Source organism: Phalacrocorax aristotelis, chromosome 2 (assembly GCF_949628215.1).
Source record: "Phalacrocorax aristotelis chromosome 2, bGulAri2.1, whole genome shotgun sequence".
Taxonomy (NCBI): domain Eukaryota; kingdom Metazoa; phylum Chordata; class Aves; order Suliformes; family Phalacrocoracidae; genus Phalacrocorax; species Phalacrocorax aristotelis.
The window spans coordinates 52448091-52467544 of record NC_134277.1 but is presented as its reverse complement, the minus strand read 5'-3'; the positions used below and the strand labels follow the sequence as shown (position 1 = coordinate 52467544).

General features: G+C 40.0%; 1 protein-coding gene across 2 annotated transcripts in view; it reads left to right on the top strand.

Moving 5' to 3' along the window:
• EPDR1 (ependymin related 1) overlaps positions 1-17993 on the top strand; it is a 33644-nt gene extending 15651 nt beyond the window's left edge. The window contains exons 2-4 of one of the 2 annotated variants that reach the window (XM_075083573.1): positions 10389-10597; positions 13537-13644; positions 15550-15688. In XM_075083573.1, the coding sequence (XP_074939674.1) occupies positions 10389-10597; positions 13537-13628 (301 nt within the window). In that variant the 3' untranslated portion in view covers positions 13629-13644; positions 15550-15688. Of the gene's footprint in view, positions 1-10388; positions 10598-13536; positions 13645-15549 lie in introns of both variants that reach the window. The other variant, XM_075083572.1, reaches the window with a different exon arrangement.
• The last annotated feature ends 1461 nt before the right edge of the window (positions 17994-19454 follow it).

Here is a 19454-nt window from a genome sequence, read left to right as displayed (position 1 = left end):
TCAGGTTTTTAATACAATTAAAATAACTATAAACATTCTTAAAAATAGAAATGTATTCTTAGCCATGCTTACTTTAGCTAATGGCTATGTCTTCAGCAACTGTTGTTTCTGTGATGGACTAACAGATAATCTGTGAAATAGTTCTGCATCAATTACACCAATGTGTACCCTAAAGCAAGTACTCAATAATTTGAACAGAAAGGTTTTGAAAGTCATATTCATCTATTCATTATTTATGTATTTGCAGTCCAGCTGATTTTTAAGAGCATACTGAGGTCTGCCAGTTTCTTGTGATGCATCATGGATATTGCTTACGGAGGATTCCTACAAGCAGTATATTGTGTGATGCCTGATGAAAGTTCCCCACAAAAGGCAGAGAAGTTGTGGGTTACTGGACAGTTGTAATAACAAAAAGCACAATAGCTCAAGAGAGGACCAAAAAAACCCAGTTGTGTGAAAAACAATTTTAACAGATAGTTGGACCTTTTAATTATTCCCTTTGAATGCTGAGCATGTATCATTTGAATCCTATCTCCCTAGTCCTGGCCGTAGACAGTATTTGTACTGCAGAAGCGAGCATTGCTGAGGATCATCAGTGTGCAGGGGATGGCACTATCCCTCAAATCCCCAGGTCCCCTGTGTGAAAGAAGATGGAGGCTCAGCCCTCTGCTGAGACTCCTGAGAGGACGCACAGTTGCCACCATTGCTTTTGGGAGATCTCAGAAAGTAATCCCTAAGGGTTGTTCAGCACCTTTGGGTGTCAAGGATCCAAGTCATGGAGCTGATAATGTCAGGACTAATTGATTAAGCTTGTCTATTACCAGAAGAGATGAGCAGCCATCGATATTCTCTAATCACCTTTGAGTAAGGCTGGGAAGGTCTCTGAGCTGCCATATAACCTGTTCCTCCATCCTGGAGAAGCAAAGCTGTATCTGGGGTGTCTCTGACCCTTGGTTGTCTTACCAGTTCTTGTAAAAGCTGGAGCTTAAGAAGATTCCATGGAAACCTGGAGCACTTACACATAACACGTTTTCAGAGGATCTCACTGAAACCCTCCTTGCTGAAAGTGATGCTGTTTTCTTCCAATGCTACCTTCAGGTAACATGGACAACAACTGGTATTCATTCTTAACTTTTTGTATATATCATGTGTCCTACCTGCATTTTCCTTTTGTAGACCAAACATGCCCAGTTTCTTCATAGATTCTGTTTCTTGAACACACCATTCTTGCTGTTCTCTGGACTATATCCGGTCTGTTTAGCTGTTCCCTTAAGGGTGGTATCCAAAATCAGGAGCAGTGTTACCACTCTGACCTCATCCATGCTAAGCAGAACAGAATAAATTACCTCCTTAATTGACTCAGAACTGTAAACTTGCCTTTCTAAATCATTACTGTGTGCTGTACCCTATCTCAATGGATGTGTGTTCAAAAAGCCATTTGCTTTATAACCACGGAGCAATTAATGTTTGTCCCTAATGATATGTTTTCTCTCACACAGACATTGCCTTCTTTCCTGTAATTCTCTTACTTTGCACACTTTCAGTCAGGGCTACCTGGGCTTTTAACTCACCAACTCTTTGTATTTGAATCCAGTCACTAATTCATGCTCTCAGCAAACAATATTACTTTTGACTGAAAGCTGCTGAAGGAAGAAAGAAAAGACCTTCACAAAGACTTCTAGATGAAATGAAGAAGTTGTTTTGACACTGGAAGTGGGGAGGGAGAATGAAGTGCAGTGCCAGGACTTCAGGTTGCATTTATTTCCAGTGAAGTGAATCTTCATCTTGCACAAAGTTTATTTAAAAATATGCTACACTCAGATCTTTGGATAAAGATGTTAGAAAGTTAAAGTGTACTTAACTTGCAAACTGTGTTGTCCGATTATCCTAGCTGGCCTGACTTCTAAACTCCCTTGAAAACAGACCTAATTTTTTTTACTTTTTGCATTGGACAGATATCTGAAAGACCTGAATCATTCATCTTAAGGAAATCATTGCAGATGGAAGGTGGAAATCATTACATCTTGGGGCAGTGATCTGGTGCAAGTGCATATCCTCACAAATTTTTCCAGGGAATATTCCACTGTGAAAGAAAAGTTTGCTCTATCAGAATACGGACCTACTCCCCATCTGTTCCAAAGGGCAATCTGTTCCTCAGACTTCTTCGTGCTTACTTTTTATACAGGAATGCATACTGAAAAGCAACTAACTGGCCAAGTATATTCGTGATGGGATTTACAGTCTTAATAAAGAACAATATAGCTCTCCTGAATTTCCTGTAGTCCCTGTTCATGATATCTGAAGATCCTGCTCTGTTTATACACAGAAGGTAAGATGTCTAAGAAGCTGCAGTGCCCAGTCCTAGCTGAAAAATCAGTGTTTATTTTTTATTATTCTTTTATTCCAAAGTAAGTGCCTGGGAAAAGGATTTTGTTTAAGTTTAGCTATTTGTGATTAGGGACCTCATTCTGCTGTGCTCTTCTGATGTGTAAAACAGATATCATATTGGGGCAAAGCTAAGATCCAATTTAATATCCTGTCTCTGAGCCTGCTTCAGAGAAAGGGGTGAAAACTCCAGATCAATCTGACAATTAGAGGTAAAATTAAAAACAGAAACACAGGTATGTCTTTTATTTTGCTTTGTTTTGTTTTGTTTTTTTCTTTCTGGAGATACTTTCAATCATTGTAACCATGATGTTTCTGGATCTGTCTACACGTTAAATTTCTGCTTCCTTTTTCATACATTTTTCCAAGCTCATAAGAGTGCCTTAATATAATTGCATGCTCAGAAGAGCAATTCCACACCTCAGTTTTGAGCATCCACTCTTTCAATTGAATTATTTACTTCCCTTCTGTATATAAGACAAAGAGGTTGAGAAATGTAACAAATAAATTATAATGTACCCCTGTCATTTCCCTCCTTATTGCTCTGTCCTTCCTAAGGTCTTTAGTATTTATTGAGAGGTAAATCCTGGCTTTCCTCATTCTTTTTGGTCTCCTCTAAGTCTTTCTGGGATTTTCTAGTAACATTTATTATTATTAACCTGCTCAGGGCAGCAAGACCTCATGGTACTAGACTTTTTTACAATCCGAGAACAGGAAAATAATCTCTGACCTCAAGTATATTTTGATATCATGTGGCTCTACTGGTATATACCATATTCCCTAGGAGGTGATTCCATTGATTCGTTGGAAAGCATTATGGTATTCTGGCTACATCTTCCATTCCTTTCCTTTTGAGCTATGCCATTATCGACCAAGGGCTCCAATTCACGAATATACCATTACTTAGGGAAACATACAAATGCTTTCTATTAAGGGCAGTGCATTTGTTAGACCCTTGTAAAAGACGACTCCCTTAAACACAATGCTTTATTGTTTTCCTGAATTTCAACTTCAATTAGAACGCGTTGTTCTCAGGGGTGCAACTTGGTACATCAGACTGATTATTATAGAGTGTCAAATAGCCAAAAAGGGACAGCAAGGGAAAGAGTGTTCTTGCTGAAGAACTTAATTTCCCTTAGTATTTGCCAAAGTAGTTAATCTAATTTATGGGAAAACAAAAGAATAACACATTGCACACATTTTTTTATTGAGCTTCATAATTAAAGTCACAAAACTATGTCATCCTTTAGCTGGTGTAGCTTTGACTTTCCAGCTTTTGCTTCCTATATTTAAGGTTCTCTTTCCACACAAACTTCATAATTAAGAGGACTTCAACTGCCCAATTCTCTCTGCTTTGGAAACTGGTAGTGCTGTCAAAGTTCCTCATATACCTTGCTAATTAGATACCTGACACAGGGAGCTTGGCTGCCTTGAAAATAAAAAAGGCGTTTACAATCTGTGAGTGATCTAAGTCAGACTGAAAAAATACTGCTTTTACACAGTATCAGATTACATTTGCTGTCACATGTATTTGCACAATACTGTATTTGTACAATATACCATAGCCCAGCACCACTGCCAAACATGTGAGATCAAATATGGTAAATTACTGTTGTTGTTGAGGTCTGATACACCAGAAGAAAAACACAAGTCTGAAATTACCGAAAACTTCATGGGAAGGAGGAAAGGAGTTCCCAGAAATATACTGAAAAACGAATGCTTCTCAGTTTTGAAATGAGCTCGCCAGAGCTTTCCAAAAGCAGATGAATGTTCTTGACCTGATGAGTGTTTATCAACTGTCTGCATGTCTGCTCGGCAGCTTTGCTCCCTTGAAAGTGTTCTTAATATGAAGAGCTGAGAAAGTGAGGTTTTGTAGTCATTCTTCTAGTAAAGGTTCCCGTTCTCCCAGTACATCTTTCTTCAATAAGAAATGTGTAAAAATTAGTTATGAAAATTTTGTGGGGAATGTTGTCAAGGGGATACAAGTTAACTCAAGAATTACATATTTGGATGTACCTGTACACAAGAACAGAGAATTTGTTGGGGATATTTTTAGTGACATTTCTTCTAGATAGGAGTGTTTCCGACTTCTTTGACAGTGTTTAAAATGCCTTTTTACAATCAGAGCCAGCAAAGAATTAAATAATACCACAAAGGCAGGCAGATGCTTCAAGCTGTCAGTTAATCTCAAAAGAGAAAGCAAAGTTAGCTTTGGAATAATTGCAGCAACCTTAACTTGATATCTTAAATATCAAATACTGTTCCCTGATGGCCAACACAATATCTCTGATACAAATCATACATAAAATTATGCTTTTATTTTTCAATTGCTCTATGATAATTACTGGGTAATACAAGTCCTGGCTAATGTGAGTGGGAGTTTTAAGGGTACAATAGCTGCAGCTGGGCAAACTGAATCAACAGGTTCACATCCTGGATTCATGAAAACCCCATATGTCTTTGCAGGAAAGGAAAGTCTGTTTTACAAGAACCATTGCTCCATTGTTTTTTGGGGCAGGAACTGTGGTTTGGTTCTTTGTTAATATAATGCCCCACCCAACTGGTTCTTGATCCCTGATTAGTGTCTCTTTAATGCTACAGCAATCAAAAAATAATTAACAAGAATGGCATTTTAGAGGCTCCGATACTTTAAGTTACTTGTCCAAAGCCACAGAGCGAAATGATGTAGAGCCAGATTTAGCACATAAGGAATTTCTTTTACCCAGTCTCAGCCTCAGACCATTATTTTTCTTCATTCTTGCAAATGACCTTGTTTGATGTGCTTCAATACATCACAAGGGTCTTGGCATGCTACTGCCAGCACCTCTGCTCCTCTGAGTCGCTACGAAGACAACTAGACAGCGAGCAGCTCCTTCCTTCTAGGTTTGATGCTCACAAGGAAGCCTTCGGAAGTGCAAAAGCAAACCCTGGGAGTCACACAGATGTGTTAGGTGAGCATGCTTCAGGGCTGGCAGATGTGAAGGACCTCATCATAGGGCACTTTTTTGGCAGGACTTGGTGTAGACTGAGTACCTGAAACAGAGCTAGTAGCATGGTCCCAAGTCTAATGACATTTTTTTCTGACAAATATTAAAAAATAATTCATTGTTTTGCATTGCATTAATAACATGCAGAACAATAATCCATTCAAAAGACAAGTCATTAGATAGGTTGATTGGTTTCAGTCATTTAGGAGAGTCCAAGAGGGTCCCTATTTTATCTGGGCTGTCTCCTGGGAGGCACCTCTAACTATCTCCCCAAATTTCAGGAGGAATCTCAGAGGTAGGATGGTATTTGGGTGCACACCCACTCCTCACAGTATGTCCTCAATGCAAGTGTTTCACCTCATGATTGTGTGGGCATAGTATTCTGCCCTGACATTGAATTCAGTTGTCCCTTACTCAGAAAAATACTTTCCTTAGGTCAGGAGAAGAGAGTACTGAACTCAGCATGTACCCCACCTGTCTGACATCATTACTTCCACCAAAGTTAGTGGAATTTTTTGTGCAGGATATGGTCTGGTGTTAAGAAATTCTTTAAAGCATAGGAGCAAAAAACATGCGTGTGTCTTTATATGCTGGAATTTACCCATTTTCAGGCACAGACAAAGGGAGTATTAAGGACCATGAGAGAGTCCCATTAAGGGCATAGTGTAAAAAGGGTGTGAGGCATAGGACAAGGTAGAATGAAATAGGATAGAAAAGGAAGGGAAATAATCTCAGTTGGGCAAATCAGGTAACTTGTCCAAGTAACTTCTTCAAATCTGTTTGAAGGTGCCCACTGAACAGATTGGGGCTTTCTTGAAATTACAGTTTAAGGAATGAAATTATTATAAAAATACTATTAGAGGTGGGTACAGGCTGCAAATAAGTTACTTTTTCTGAAAAACAAACTAATTAAAAATCATTTCCTCTTCTGTTTCTTTGCCAAGACCTATTTTCAGGACACTGTGCTTCCCTTCAGGCAGCCAATGAAATCTCAGGCACCTAAAACATAGAGGCAGTATACTTTGGACTTGGCCAGTAAGGAAAAAAAAAAAAAGAGGAAATAATTTTAAAATATTTTACTTTAAAATATGCTAGATTGTAATTTTTATATTCATGCACATTTTGTTATTCATTTTGGCTGGTAAATAGTTCTTTTTATAAAACAACTTAACCATTCACCTTTCTTATGCAGTTAAACTCAGATCCTGTGTAATCTTACGTTTCTGTGCGTGTTATTTCCAGGACACACACCAGAGCAATTCTCTTTAAAACTTGGATGTGAGGTACATCTGGGCTGAATAGTGCCAGTGTAAATCATGTTCACTGCTTACCCAGGGCTGCCATGCACAGTGAGCAGAGCCATGCTGTCTGCAGTTCTCATCTTGTGTGCACGCCGCCATAGCTGCTCAGTTCATTCCAGCAGCACATCAAATCGTACAACTGGTGTCTGTTCCACATATGTTCGCTCTGCCTTTCCCAGAACCAAAAACGTACGTGATGGAGCCTCTTGCTCTGCAGAATGGGTGCTAGAGAGACACTTGGTGATGAGTTTGATTTGTTTGGATTTTTCTGATTCTTCTTTTCATTGTTGTTTCATAATGCACATCTTGTCTGCATGGAAGACAGCAAAGTCAAGAGAGTAGGCTTTTTTGGGTTGTGGCCCTACTTCTGCAAGTATTCGGGCCATCTGTTGAAGTCACAGTGGCTATCCATGTGCTGGAAGTTAAATACATGCATTTGTCAGATAGAAGTTTGAACTACTGATTCACTTGAGTAAAGGTGGCACATGTCCCTCATGCAGTGATATCAACTCACAGGTTACAAATTTTAGAACAAAAGATATTTATTCCATGAAATAACTTACAAAGGAAAGGATAAGGAAAAAGAAAATGTGAAAAAAAAATTATTAAAAATGCTAATGAAATTTCTGTGAGAAATAAGTTTTAAGTAACAATTTAAAATAAAAAAGAAATATAATTGTTTAAATTTTATTCCCAGTAGTTTGTAATGCTTCGCTAATATATTGCTTTTTTGTTCTGTCACAAAATGACTGTGCTATCACTCAAATATTTCAAATACACTGATAGACTCATCTGTAAGGCATTCCCCATCCCACTTTTATGGGAGCTGCTGGGTAGCCAGCTGAACAGTAGTTGAGTCATTAGAGCCTGGTTACAAACACCTAAGTGTATTTTAGTGTTCTGGTGAGTATGTTCTCTGGACTGAATGTGATATAAAAGTTATGTATGTCTTTACACTATCACGGGCTTGGGTTTACATAAGGAACCAGTTTATATATACTGAATTCTTCAGCAGCATATCACAACTGTGGAGACATTGCCTTAGACTAAGAAAAAGGCAGGCGAGTTTAGGTTGGTACAAGTCATCACAGAAGCAGGAATATTTTAAGATATGGGCAGGAGAACAATTTACCATGGGGAAGCTGATATGCAGCTTGTCAGCCTTTCTGTGTGAGTCTTGTTAATGTGTGGGAAGTTCCCAGTGACTGACTCCCTGACAGAAAGTGGGACAAGCTACCTCCTGTGTTTTGCAAGGTTGTGCGTGAGAAGTATGCCCCAGCTTGCCTTGTGCCAGCCTTTTTGTCCCCTTTTACATTCTTTGTCACTGTTCAGTTTGGCTAATGCCATTTAACCTGCCTATGTTTCCACACATGCTGGATAAATGATCCTCTCCAGAAGTGACAGGAATGTTGCTCATATGTTTTTAACCATGCTTAGACGCTTCTCGAAGTGCAGCCTTTAAATGCCTCAGTGTCGGTATTGGGTCAAGTGACTCCTGTCTGATGCAACTGTATAGTGAAAAATTAAAATAATAAATCGCTTTGTTTTCAGCCCTATTTTATGTAAACTTTATATCCTCCCCAAAAGAATGTGAAGACTACAGAGAGAAACATGCAGAAGCTGGGAAATACCACAGAGAAGGTAGCTTCTTGCTTTTGTGCATCATCTCTTCAATTACATGGATTATGCACTGTCTTCCACCAGCTTCCTGTCTTGGTGACGGCACAGTGTGAATACTGTTAGGGGCTAGCATCAGGTTTGTGAAGTGGAAGACACCACTGTCCAAAGGACACCCAAGCCATTTTGGTTTTTTCCAGGAAATAGAGGCAGCATCATGAATGAAGGAAGGAATTACGGATGGAAAGAGACACTATTACAGATAGGCGAGATGAAGGTGTTTGAGGAAATTAATACCATCCCTTCCTTTTCTCTAGAGACACAGCATAATAGTAGGCTGTAGCCAAACTCTTGAGCTGAGATATTCACAGGAAGCCTCTCATAATGAGTGGATGGTTTTGGAGGGTTCAGAGAGTGACTCCTGTCTCTCCTTTGCGAAAGGTGTTGAGCACACACGAGAACGCTTTGAGTTGTGCTTTGAACAGCTCATCATATGATTGATAATGCTAAGTACCCTGGACAAGTTAGGCTTCTGGTGTTTCTGGTTGCGTATTCAAAATCAGCTGATACTTATGATAATTTTTATTTCAGTTTCTCTCTGGTTTTGTCCCCAGTTATAAGGCAAGGATCATACCACCTCCTTTTTATAGATATGGATGCAAAGTCACAGTGTTTGTGGTAGACCCAACTGCTATAACTAGTAATAGATGAAAATGTCCATGAAGAGGTTTATCATCTTTCCTCAGAGCAGGGCTTAGAATCATAGAATTATTAAGATTGGAAAAAGACCTCTAGGATCATCAAGTCCAACCTTCAACCCAGCACTACCATGCTTCCTAAATCATGCCCTGAAGTGCCATGTCTACACATTTTTTGAACACCTCCAGGGAAGGTGACTCCACCACCTCTCTGGGCAGCCTGTTCCAATGCCTGACCACTCTTTCAGTGAAGAAATTTTTCCTAATATCCAATCTAAACCTCCCCTGATGCAGATTGAGGGCATTCCTCTCATCTTATTGCAAGTTACTTGGGAGAAAAGACCAACACCCACCTCACTACAACCTCCTTTCAGGTAGTTGTAGAGAGCGATAAGGTCTCCCCGCAGCCTCCTCTTCTCCAGACTAAACAACCCCAGTTCCCTCAGCCGCTCCTCATAAGACTTGTTCTCCAGACCCCTCACCAACTTCGTTGCCCTTCTCTGGACACACTCCAGCACCTCAATGTCCTTCCAGTGCTGAGAGGCCCAAAACTGAACACGGTATTCAAAGCTTGGTCACTTCATACTCTATAGAAGATTGCTTTTAAATCCTTATTAACTATCCATTTTGTTGACCTCACCTTCTGGCCTCTCAAGCTCATTGATTCTTATCTCTTACCTCTTCTTATCTCTGCCTTACTATTTTGCTCCTCTGCTTTCTTCTTTCACTACTTCTTGAGTCTGGTGGCTTCCGGGGAGAAACTTTGCCATTAGGAGGGAGAGCCTTTCAGTTCTGCATTTGGGACCATACTTCCCCCTTCACCGGCATGTCCCGCTAAGCCACATAGGTTGCCATGGAGAAGCATCTGTGAGGATGGCATATACCACATCTAACCAGCACAGAGAAAGACTTCACCATATTCATGGGGAATTGAATCTATCAAGCCTATGCAAGCAGATTTTTTTCAAAGGCTTATAACTTAGCCAAACCTGGGCATCTTTTAATAAAAACGTTCCCCCTGCCAAATTTCAAGTCCTTTCTCCAAAATATGGAGGCACTAGAGCTTTTTAATGAAACAGTTATTAAAAAACAAAGTAAAACTAGGAATAATAACATGTTTTTCTCTCAGTTGTTCTCAGAATAGTTGTTCTGTTGTTCTCAGAAATGGCTGAACCAGTTCAGCCTGATTTATTTATTTTGGAAAGAGTCAGCTGAGACAAACTTTCAGCATGGGAAATTTCAGCCCAACTGGTTAGACTTTCTCAAAGTTTGGCAAAGTTTAATGCAAATGAAAATGGTCTTATATGGAGAAGTCAAAGGCAAGCTTACTTATCAGCAATGCTTCTTGCTTAGTATAGAAAAAGACTATATATATTAACTGGTTTTATTTAATGTTTCAGATTCTTTGAGTATATATTGCTCTACAAAGATGCAGTGATGTTTCAGATTGAACAAGTTACAAAGCTTTGCTCGAAGATTGTTCTGACAGAGCCATGGGATCCATATGATATTCCTGCCAATTCAACCTATGAAGATCAGTATTACATCGGGGGACCTGGAGATGAAATTATGGTACAGGAATGGTCTGACAGAAAGCCAGCCAGGAAATGTATGTGCATGCTTTTGTTTCATCTTAATAATAATCATTGTCTCTGCTACCCAGGGAAAAATAAAATTATTCATGTTTCACCCCATCTTTCCATATTTCTATAAAGTTTGCTGGAAGAAATAATAAATATACCCTGTGCACAGCATATAATTTTATTATCAATACATTTTATTAAGAAAATATTTCATATCTCAGCAGGATCAAATATGTCCAAGGGAGTTGATTGTATTTTAGTTCAGATCATACAGTTTTTGGCATGGAACAGTGTCATTTTGCATCTGAATCCAGCAGCCTGTATCCAAAATTTTTCTAGAGAAAAATTGGTAATATCATTAGGGGCACACTCAAACTAGAGTGTGCATAATAGAAACAAAGCAGATGACAGTGTGTGTCTACACACTAGTGTCAAATGTTATCATAGAATACATCCAGTACATGATTCTGCAGCAGTAGACATCATTAATATGCACTTAAGTTTCATTATCCACTACACTAGTAAGAAACATCTGCTCCTGAGGCTTAGTTCTGCATTTGGCAGCTGAACACCTGCATCATTAAAGAAAGTAGGCTGAATTTTCCAAGGTACAGTATGTTAGGTTTTGAATGCATAGCAATTTATCAGCACATTGGCTTCTGTTTCATCTGTGGTTTACTGATAACCCAGACAACTATAAAAATAATTCTAAAAACCCCATGAAATTTATGCCATTATTCATCTAATGCAATACTTATGGTTATAGACATATAATATATAGACTGATTATGACCATGAGCTTTTAACCAGGTGAAAATATTTCTTTCTTGAATAAAAGCAGAAAGAATGAAGGAGAAAAAGAAGCATAAGATTGTTAGACCTCTGTAGCTAGGTAGATATATCCTCTGGTATTCTACAATAGGCAAAGTAACACTCACTCCAAGAATTTTGTTTTTCACATCTAGTATTTTTTAAACTTTTATGGAATTTAATATCCAGATACGTTGTTAATGATGTGTGATTTTTATCCTGTAGTACTTTGTATCTCCAGTGCTTGTCTGTATGATCATTCAGAAAAATATCTTAAAGTTGCTTACCCATCCACCTTTCAACTAATGTTAATAGCTTGGATTCTAGAGATTATATTTCTGTTAAAATTATGAAGGTTTCAGTAGAGATACAGGCTACCCTGGTAGCATTATATTTTACCATATTTTATTTATTCAAAATACTGATAAATCATAGAATCATAGAATTACTAAGGTTGGAAAAAAACTCTAAGATCATCAGTTCCAAATGTCAACCCAACACAGCCGTGCTTCCTAAACCACGCCTGAAATGGCACATCTACACGTTTTTTTCAAACACCTCCAGGGATGGTGACTCCACCACCTCTCTGGGAAGCCTGTTCCAATGCCTGACCACTCTTTCAGTGAAGAAATTTTTCCTAATATCCAATCTAAACCTCCCCTGATGCAACTTGAGGCCATTTCCTCTCATGCTCTTGCTAATTACTTGGGAGAAGAGACCAACACCCACCTCACTACAATCTCCTTTCAGGATGAGAGATAGACAGATAGATATCCCAAATATGTCTATCAGGCAGAGAGACACTCCCACCCAACTTGGTGTCATCTGCAAACTTACTGAGGGTGCACTCAATCCCAAAGAAGGCATTAAGTACCTCAGCCTTTTCTTCATCTTTGGTGGCAATGTTCCCCTCTGTGTCCAGTGGAGGATGGAGATTCTCCTTGGCTCTGTTTCTGTTGTTAATCTATTTGTAAAAACACTTTTTGTTATCTCTTACAACAGTGGCTAGGTTGAGTTCTAGCTGGGCTTTTGCCTTTCTAATTTTATCTCTGCAAGACCTAGCGAGATCCCTGTACTCTTCTTGGGTTGCCTGACCCTTCTTCCAAAAGCAGTAAACGCTCCTTTTTTTCCTGAGTCCCAGCAAAAGCTCCCTGTTCAGCCAGGCCGGTTTGTCTTACAGCACATGGGGACAGCCTGCTCCTGTGCCTTTAAGACTTCCTTCTTGAAGAACGCCTGGCCTTCCTGGACCCGTTTCCCCTTTAGGACTGCCTCCCAAGGGACTCTCCCAACCAGTGTCCTGGACAGGCCAAAGTCTGCCCTCTCGAAGACCATAGCAGTGGTTTTGCTGACCCCCACCCCCTTACTCTGCCAACAATTGAGAACTCTATCATTTCATGGTCACTAAGCCCAAGATGGCCTCTGACCACCACGTCTCCCACCAGACCTTCTCTGTTTGTAAACAGGAGGTCAAACAAGGCACCTCCCCTGGTAGGTTCACTTGCCAGCTGTGTCAGGAAGTTACCTTCCACACACGTCAGGAAATTCCTAGACTGTTTCCTCTCTGCTGTGTTGTATTTCCAGCAGGCATCTGGTAAGTTGAAGTCCCTGACAAGAACAAGGGCCACTGATTGTGAGACTTCTGCCAGCCACTTGTAGATGCTTCATCCAGCTCTTCATCCTGAGTGGGTGGTCTATAACAGACCCCCAACTGGGTATCTGCCTTGTTGGCCTTCCCCCTTATCCTTACCCATAAGCACTCAACCTTATCATCACAATCATTGAGCTCTATACAATCGCGACACTTGAAATACAGAGACACCACACCTCCTCTCCTTCCTTGCCTATACCTTCTGAAGAGCTTATAGCCATCCATTGCAGCACTCCAGTCATGACAGTGATCCCACAATGTTTCTGTGGCGGCAACTAAGTCATAGCTATCCTGCTGCACAACAGCTTCCAGCTCCTCCTGTTTGTTGCCCATGCTGTGTGTGTTGGTGTAGATGCACTTGAGCTGGGCTATCAATTTCACCCCCAAACCTAGGCTTCTCTCTAGTGGGCCTGGCTATATCCCCTTCCTCCTTTGAACCTAGTTTAAAGCCTTCTTGATGAGCCCCGCCAACTCTTGAGCAAGAATCCTTTTCCTCCTTTGAGACAGGTGAACTCTATCTGCCACCAGCAGGCCCGCTGCCATGTAAACCTCCCCATAATCAAAAAACCCAAATTTCCACCGATGGCAACAGCATCTGAGCTACATGTTAATCAGGTGAGTTTTCCTGTTCCTTTCAGTATTCTTCCATGCCACTGACAGGGTTGAGGAAAACACTACCTGTGCTTCTGATGTTTCAATCAATTGCCCCAGTGCCCTGAAATCCCTTTTGATTGCTTTTGGACTTCTCTGTGCAACCTTATCACTGCCAACCTACATAACCAATAGCAGGTAATAATCAGAGGGTCTTGTTGATGAAAAGAATCCTCCATTTCTGGATACTCAAAACCAAACTCATTGAGGTCAGAATGCTTTTGGTATATTAGGATGGCCTGGAGTTGTATGTTCAAATATTGCTTAGCTTGCCACCCTCTGTTTAGATACTGTATGTGCATTTCATGTCACAGCTTATCTATTTCCAGTAATGTGATAGTGGTGCAACATTTCACACAATACTGGAAGGACAGAGAGGAAGTATGTTTGATAGCTGCCAAGTGAGAGAAAATAAGCTTCCTTGGAACTGGAAAAAATGTATACAGGCATCACTCAGAGGAACTGATTTATGATCACAGTAGGTAATATTGTATCTTAACCTCATGAGTTTCTACTGTCAAGAGGTCTGAAATACATGAACCAACTGGATGAAGTGGTGTATGATAGAAGGGGTAAAGAAAGAACACAGAAAAGATGCATGGGATAAATAAAAGATGAAAAGTGAGGTTTTAAAAGTGAAAAGTGTTCAAAGGAAACCACCTTGATGGTCTTGACTGCAGAAATAGATTAGTCGTGGAAGTAGAGATGATGGCAGAGGATGAGGGGGGAAAAGAGTGAGACAACACCTCTGAGATAAGCACATTGTGGAATTAAACTGAAGTTAAAAGAAGGGGACAGACTTGCTACATCACATATGTGGAAGAGATCAGCACTGAGTGTAGTCTTGAACTGATTAATGAACCAGTAGAAATGTTTGAAAGGAATAGGAATTTTAAAAATGAGCATGAAAATTGTCATATGAATTGATGGTGGTAATTGGAACAATTTAAAAGAAGAGGTGGAGGCACTTCAGTTGTATTTGGGAATGTTCCTCTTTGAATGACATGAACCCTCTGTGCTTGAGACAGTAAGATGGAGCATTGGATTAAATTACTTGGATTTAAATTTAGATTTTATTTGGCTTATTTGGATTTGGATTAAAGATATGGTGAGTATCATCAGTGTAAGAATGACAGTTAAGATTATAAAGGACCAAAGGCTGTGGAAGCAAATGCTATGGCTGTGAGTTCTGGTGCAGAGGAGTCCCCAGCACAGCAGAGGACAAGTGCTTCCTTGCGTGGGTGAGTGCAGAACTTGTTGTGCACAGGAAGGAATTGGATGTTCCAAATAGTTGGAGGCACTAAGTGTTTTAGAGTGACAAAGGCTGTGTTGAAGGCCAACATTGTGGAATGGACCACAGGTTTTCAGTAATCACACCTTTCAACTTGTCAAGAACAGAGCGTGAGGTGAAATGTCCCTGTGCTACCCAAGCTGATGGCACCAAAATTTGCCATCTGGGGAAACGGAGCATTTAGTTGTTTTACTGGTGAAGTGAGTAAGTGCTGACATGAAAGTGGCATGAGAGATGAGAGAAGTCAGACTTGTGCAGAACACAGCTAAATTTGGGACTAAGCAGAAGTGACAGTCCTTCAGTAGAGATACACTTGAAAGGTGACATACCGATGCCATGACATGTCGTGGTTTGAAATGTGCTCAACACCAACATGTCCATGTTTAAGATCATTGTGGTGTCCAAATTATACCAGTTTTACGGCCTTTCTTGATGTTGGCATGCATATGGACAGAACTATGGGCAGTTCCAGCCCATAGGCTTTACTCGAGGAATGGCCGTTTTTTTTGACTGACATCATCGTGACACATTCATTCATGCTTGTTGTCTAAAGTAGTCACATTTGTGCTTGGTTACAGTGGAATCCTGGGTTGGCGTTTACACAGTCAAAGACTGTTACCCAGTACAGGAAACCTACACAAAGAACTACAGCGTGACAACCTCCACTCGCTTTTTTGATCTACAGCTCGGCATTTCCGACCCTTCAGTGTTTACCCCACCCAGCACCTGCCAGACAGCCCAGCTGAGGAAGATGACAGATGAATGCTGATTACGGACACTGCCTGCCCTGGGGCAAACAAATATTAGCCAAGAGGATGGTTATTAATAGTCAGCTGCTGACGTCTAACCTGATTTTCCAAGCTTATTGTTGCTTTTTTGGGGAATTGTGAGTTTTCACTTGAAAGACAACATAAACATTTAACCGAGTGAAATATATAACACAAAAGATCTCTTTCATCACATTAATCTGTTCAGTGATGCACTTGCAGTATTATATAGCTACCACTAAGATAGTATTTATAGATACTATTTATTTAAGCTGTGGCTGATTTTCCTTTTGCAAAAGTTTCATTATTTATTTTTTCAAGAAGACAAAGCATAAACAGACTGCAATAATGGCAACATCAAGAAGGAAAAGCCTGATTTTACTGTTGTTGTTGTTACTTCTGGGGACTTAAGAGACGGGGGAATAATGTCCTGGGTATGACCTCATCCCTAACTGAAAAATACCACATTTTAAACAATGTACATCAAGAGTATGGAAAGTCCTCTTGATTTTGTTTTTCTTTGTGGTTTTTTTCTTCCTTTCTGCCCTTCAGGAAGCTGGTAGTCGAATGTTTGAGCTGATTTTTTTCCTTCTGAAAAGAGACTGGAGTAGCTCTATTCATGTAATGCTAGCTGACATGCAAAAAATCCTTTTCTGTTTCTTGAGAGAATGAGATGAAAGGAAGGGAAGGAGGGACAGGGACATCCCCGAAAAAGTAAGCCAAAGTTTTCCTGCATTTACGACACTTTGAGCTGTTCCAGTAGAGTGCAAGGAGACATTTTTCCGTCAGATTTTACTTTAGCACCCACTTTTCAAGGCAATACTAGTTTTAACCTATGCAAAGAGATTAAGAGGAACTGCACTCTAAATGGCTTTAATATTTTTAAACTATTTTCAAAAGTCTTTCCTTACTCAAAGAGTATGAAAACACCTTTATAAGTCCAGGTAGAAGTGAAAAAAAAGATGTTCTTAGTGCACAATTAGTAAAGCCTAAATCACTATGCAGTGCCTGGCAATCCCGATGGCGTGAAAGACAGAGCTGTGTGGCCGGTGTGGGGAGGTGGGAGGAGGAATCAGAGCGAGAGGGAGAGGTTTTAGATGTTGTCTGTCTGGTGTGACTGCAAGGCACTGCAATCTAAACAGAAATGACAATCTTGCTTTCTTTTGCACCCACACCGTTGATGCCTGCCATATTTGCTGTTCAGCCAGCATTTCAAACCTTATAATCTCCACATCCTTTTCTGGTGGGCAGAGTGAAAGTTTCCTTAAGGAAAATAAATAACTAACAAAAACAAGCATGGGAAGTATAGATATTTTGCTTTAGAACATTCAAACAAAATCTTTGTGCACCTTCAAGCCTTCGGAAGTGTGGAACGGTGATGGGTTTTGCGCTTTTACCAAATGGAATTAATTGGTTTATTCTGTAAGTATAGGCATGCATTTTAGTTATTATTTGCTAATGTTTAAAGCCAGATTCTTGTCCTCTTACACATGTTGGGTAGTTGTTTGCTCCAGAAGTTGTCTGGCTGAAAACAGTGCAACACTGGGAAGTTTGGTGTCTCCAGAGGAGAAATGCTGAGCAGGCTTTTAGTGCTTTATACGCTCATAGTTTTTTGTATGTAAGCAAGTGGTACAATGGTTATTTTGCTTTCTCAGTTGTGGCCAGAACGGCATTTTATTTTGCCTTGTGCCTAATGAAAGCATATACACATACATGCTAAAATTTAGGTAGTTCATAAAAAAATTTCTTTTGGACATGACTATTTCACTGAAACATGCTAGTGGAAAGAAGGATTGGGTTTCCTTGAATTTAGAGTGCATTTAGCCTGTACTCACCTTCTGTATTTTTTGTGACAACCTAAATGCTAACTGCATATTGTTCTCATTAGGGCAATGATTAACATACATTTCTTAATATCTGTGTCTTGTTAGAATCTGGAAAATATAATAAATCTGGCTAGCGAACATGAAGCTGTGGTACTGCATCGTTTGGGATGACTTTGTTGTGGTAGAGGAGATAGCTGAGTAATCGGGGTGTTTGTGTTATGTTTTGCTGACAGTGATATCATTTTTAGCAATAACATTCAGTGTTCCTTTAAATATGAATTTGCAAAAGTCTAGTACAAAGAAGTGTTGCCATGACATACAGGGCTATTTTATATGGCTAAATATGTACCTTTAAAACAGTCATTGTCTTTGCATTTATGCTCTGCGAATTCAATAAAGAGAGTTGTCAAAGAGAAGTCAAACAACAAATTTTTGGATTATGTGTTTTAAATTAGCCACGAACCAAATATGAAGCACCAAATGGCATATGCCTGGTTTATCTTTGTTACCATTTGCTGCGGTTTATTATCATGTACCATAAGAGGCATTTTGTCTTTATGCAACTATGCCAATGACTCAATACGAATGAGCATAAAAGTCGCCATATAGTGTGCTGCCACGGTAAAGTAAAAAATAGGGCTTTCATATGTCTGCTAGTCTGGTGAGTTTGTTTATGACAACTATCTGCCTGGAAAATTAACAATAAATTGGTATGTACACAAGTTACATTGTATTCTACTGGGTGACAGAACCTGGGAGCTGGATATCCTGTGAGGCAAAGCTGGTTTTGTGAGATTTCCAGTGCTTCCTGGTTTAAACTGGGCCAGAAATAGTGCAGACGTAGATCTGCCTGCCACAATTTTGTATGTCTGCTTGGAGGCTTCACTGAAAGCAGGATGTGTAGAAGCACAACATTGTTTTATTTAAAGTTAACCAAACATTCCTGAACCTCTAAACAGGTTTAGTTTGAGTTTGGGGAGGAGATCTGGGCATTTGGTTCAGTTCCTATTTTAACAGTTTGCTTAACTCTAGTATTAGGGCCAGATTTTGCAGCCTGAAGCCATGCTGCACACCTTGGAAGTGCTGCCATTTACCAGGGCATGCCAACTTTCATGAATAATGTAGGAAGAAACACAATAATCCATAGTCAAAGTAAATTTTAGTCAAGGAATGTCTAAACAATACAGTGTTCTTATTTTGGAACACTAATAAAATTAATGCGTTTTCCACCTTGAATTTCATTTCATTCTAGTCTTCACACTTACTCCTTGCAGCCTTGCATCTCCATTCCCACCACCCTTTACTTCCTAATGTCAGTGGAGTCCACTTCCAAAATGGCATTTACAACCCTCACTTGCGTTTATTTCAGTAGGAGTTCAGCACCTGAAGACCTGATGGTCTGGACCTGACTTCTTCAATTTTAGCAGCAGTCTTATCTCAAGTGCAAGAGCGGTGCCAACCATAACCAAATGTGAACTTACACTGAACTACATGTAGGTTACCAGTGGTGAGAGCAGCATTGGCTCAGGTGGAATTGCCAGTGCCCCAAAATCCCCATTGTTGAGAGGTCTCGGCGCAGGTCCTGCATCACATCCTGCATCTCCTGCATCCTCGGCCACAAACTGGCGCTGGAGACAAGCTGCAGCGCGTTCCCAGATGACAGAAAGGCACGTCAGGAGATCATCAGCTAGTTTCCTGCTCCCTAGCCTGGAGGAATAAAGATTTCAAAAGAGCATCCACACAAAAACACAGAGGTCCCTGACTGTAAAGATCCTGCATTCTCCCTCAGCTGCCTTTCCAGGACGTTGCATGAACAGCATGGACTCGAGCACGTACAGATTTAATCTTCACATCTGCACTTAGGCATAGGAACAAATGAAGCAAGCTTGG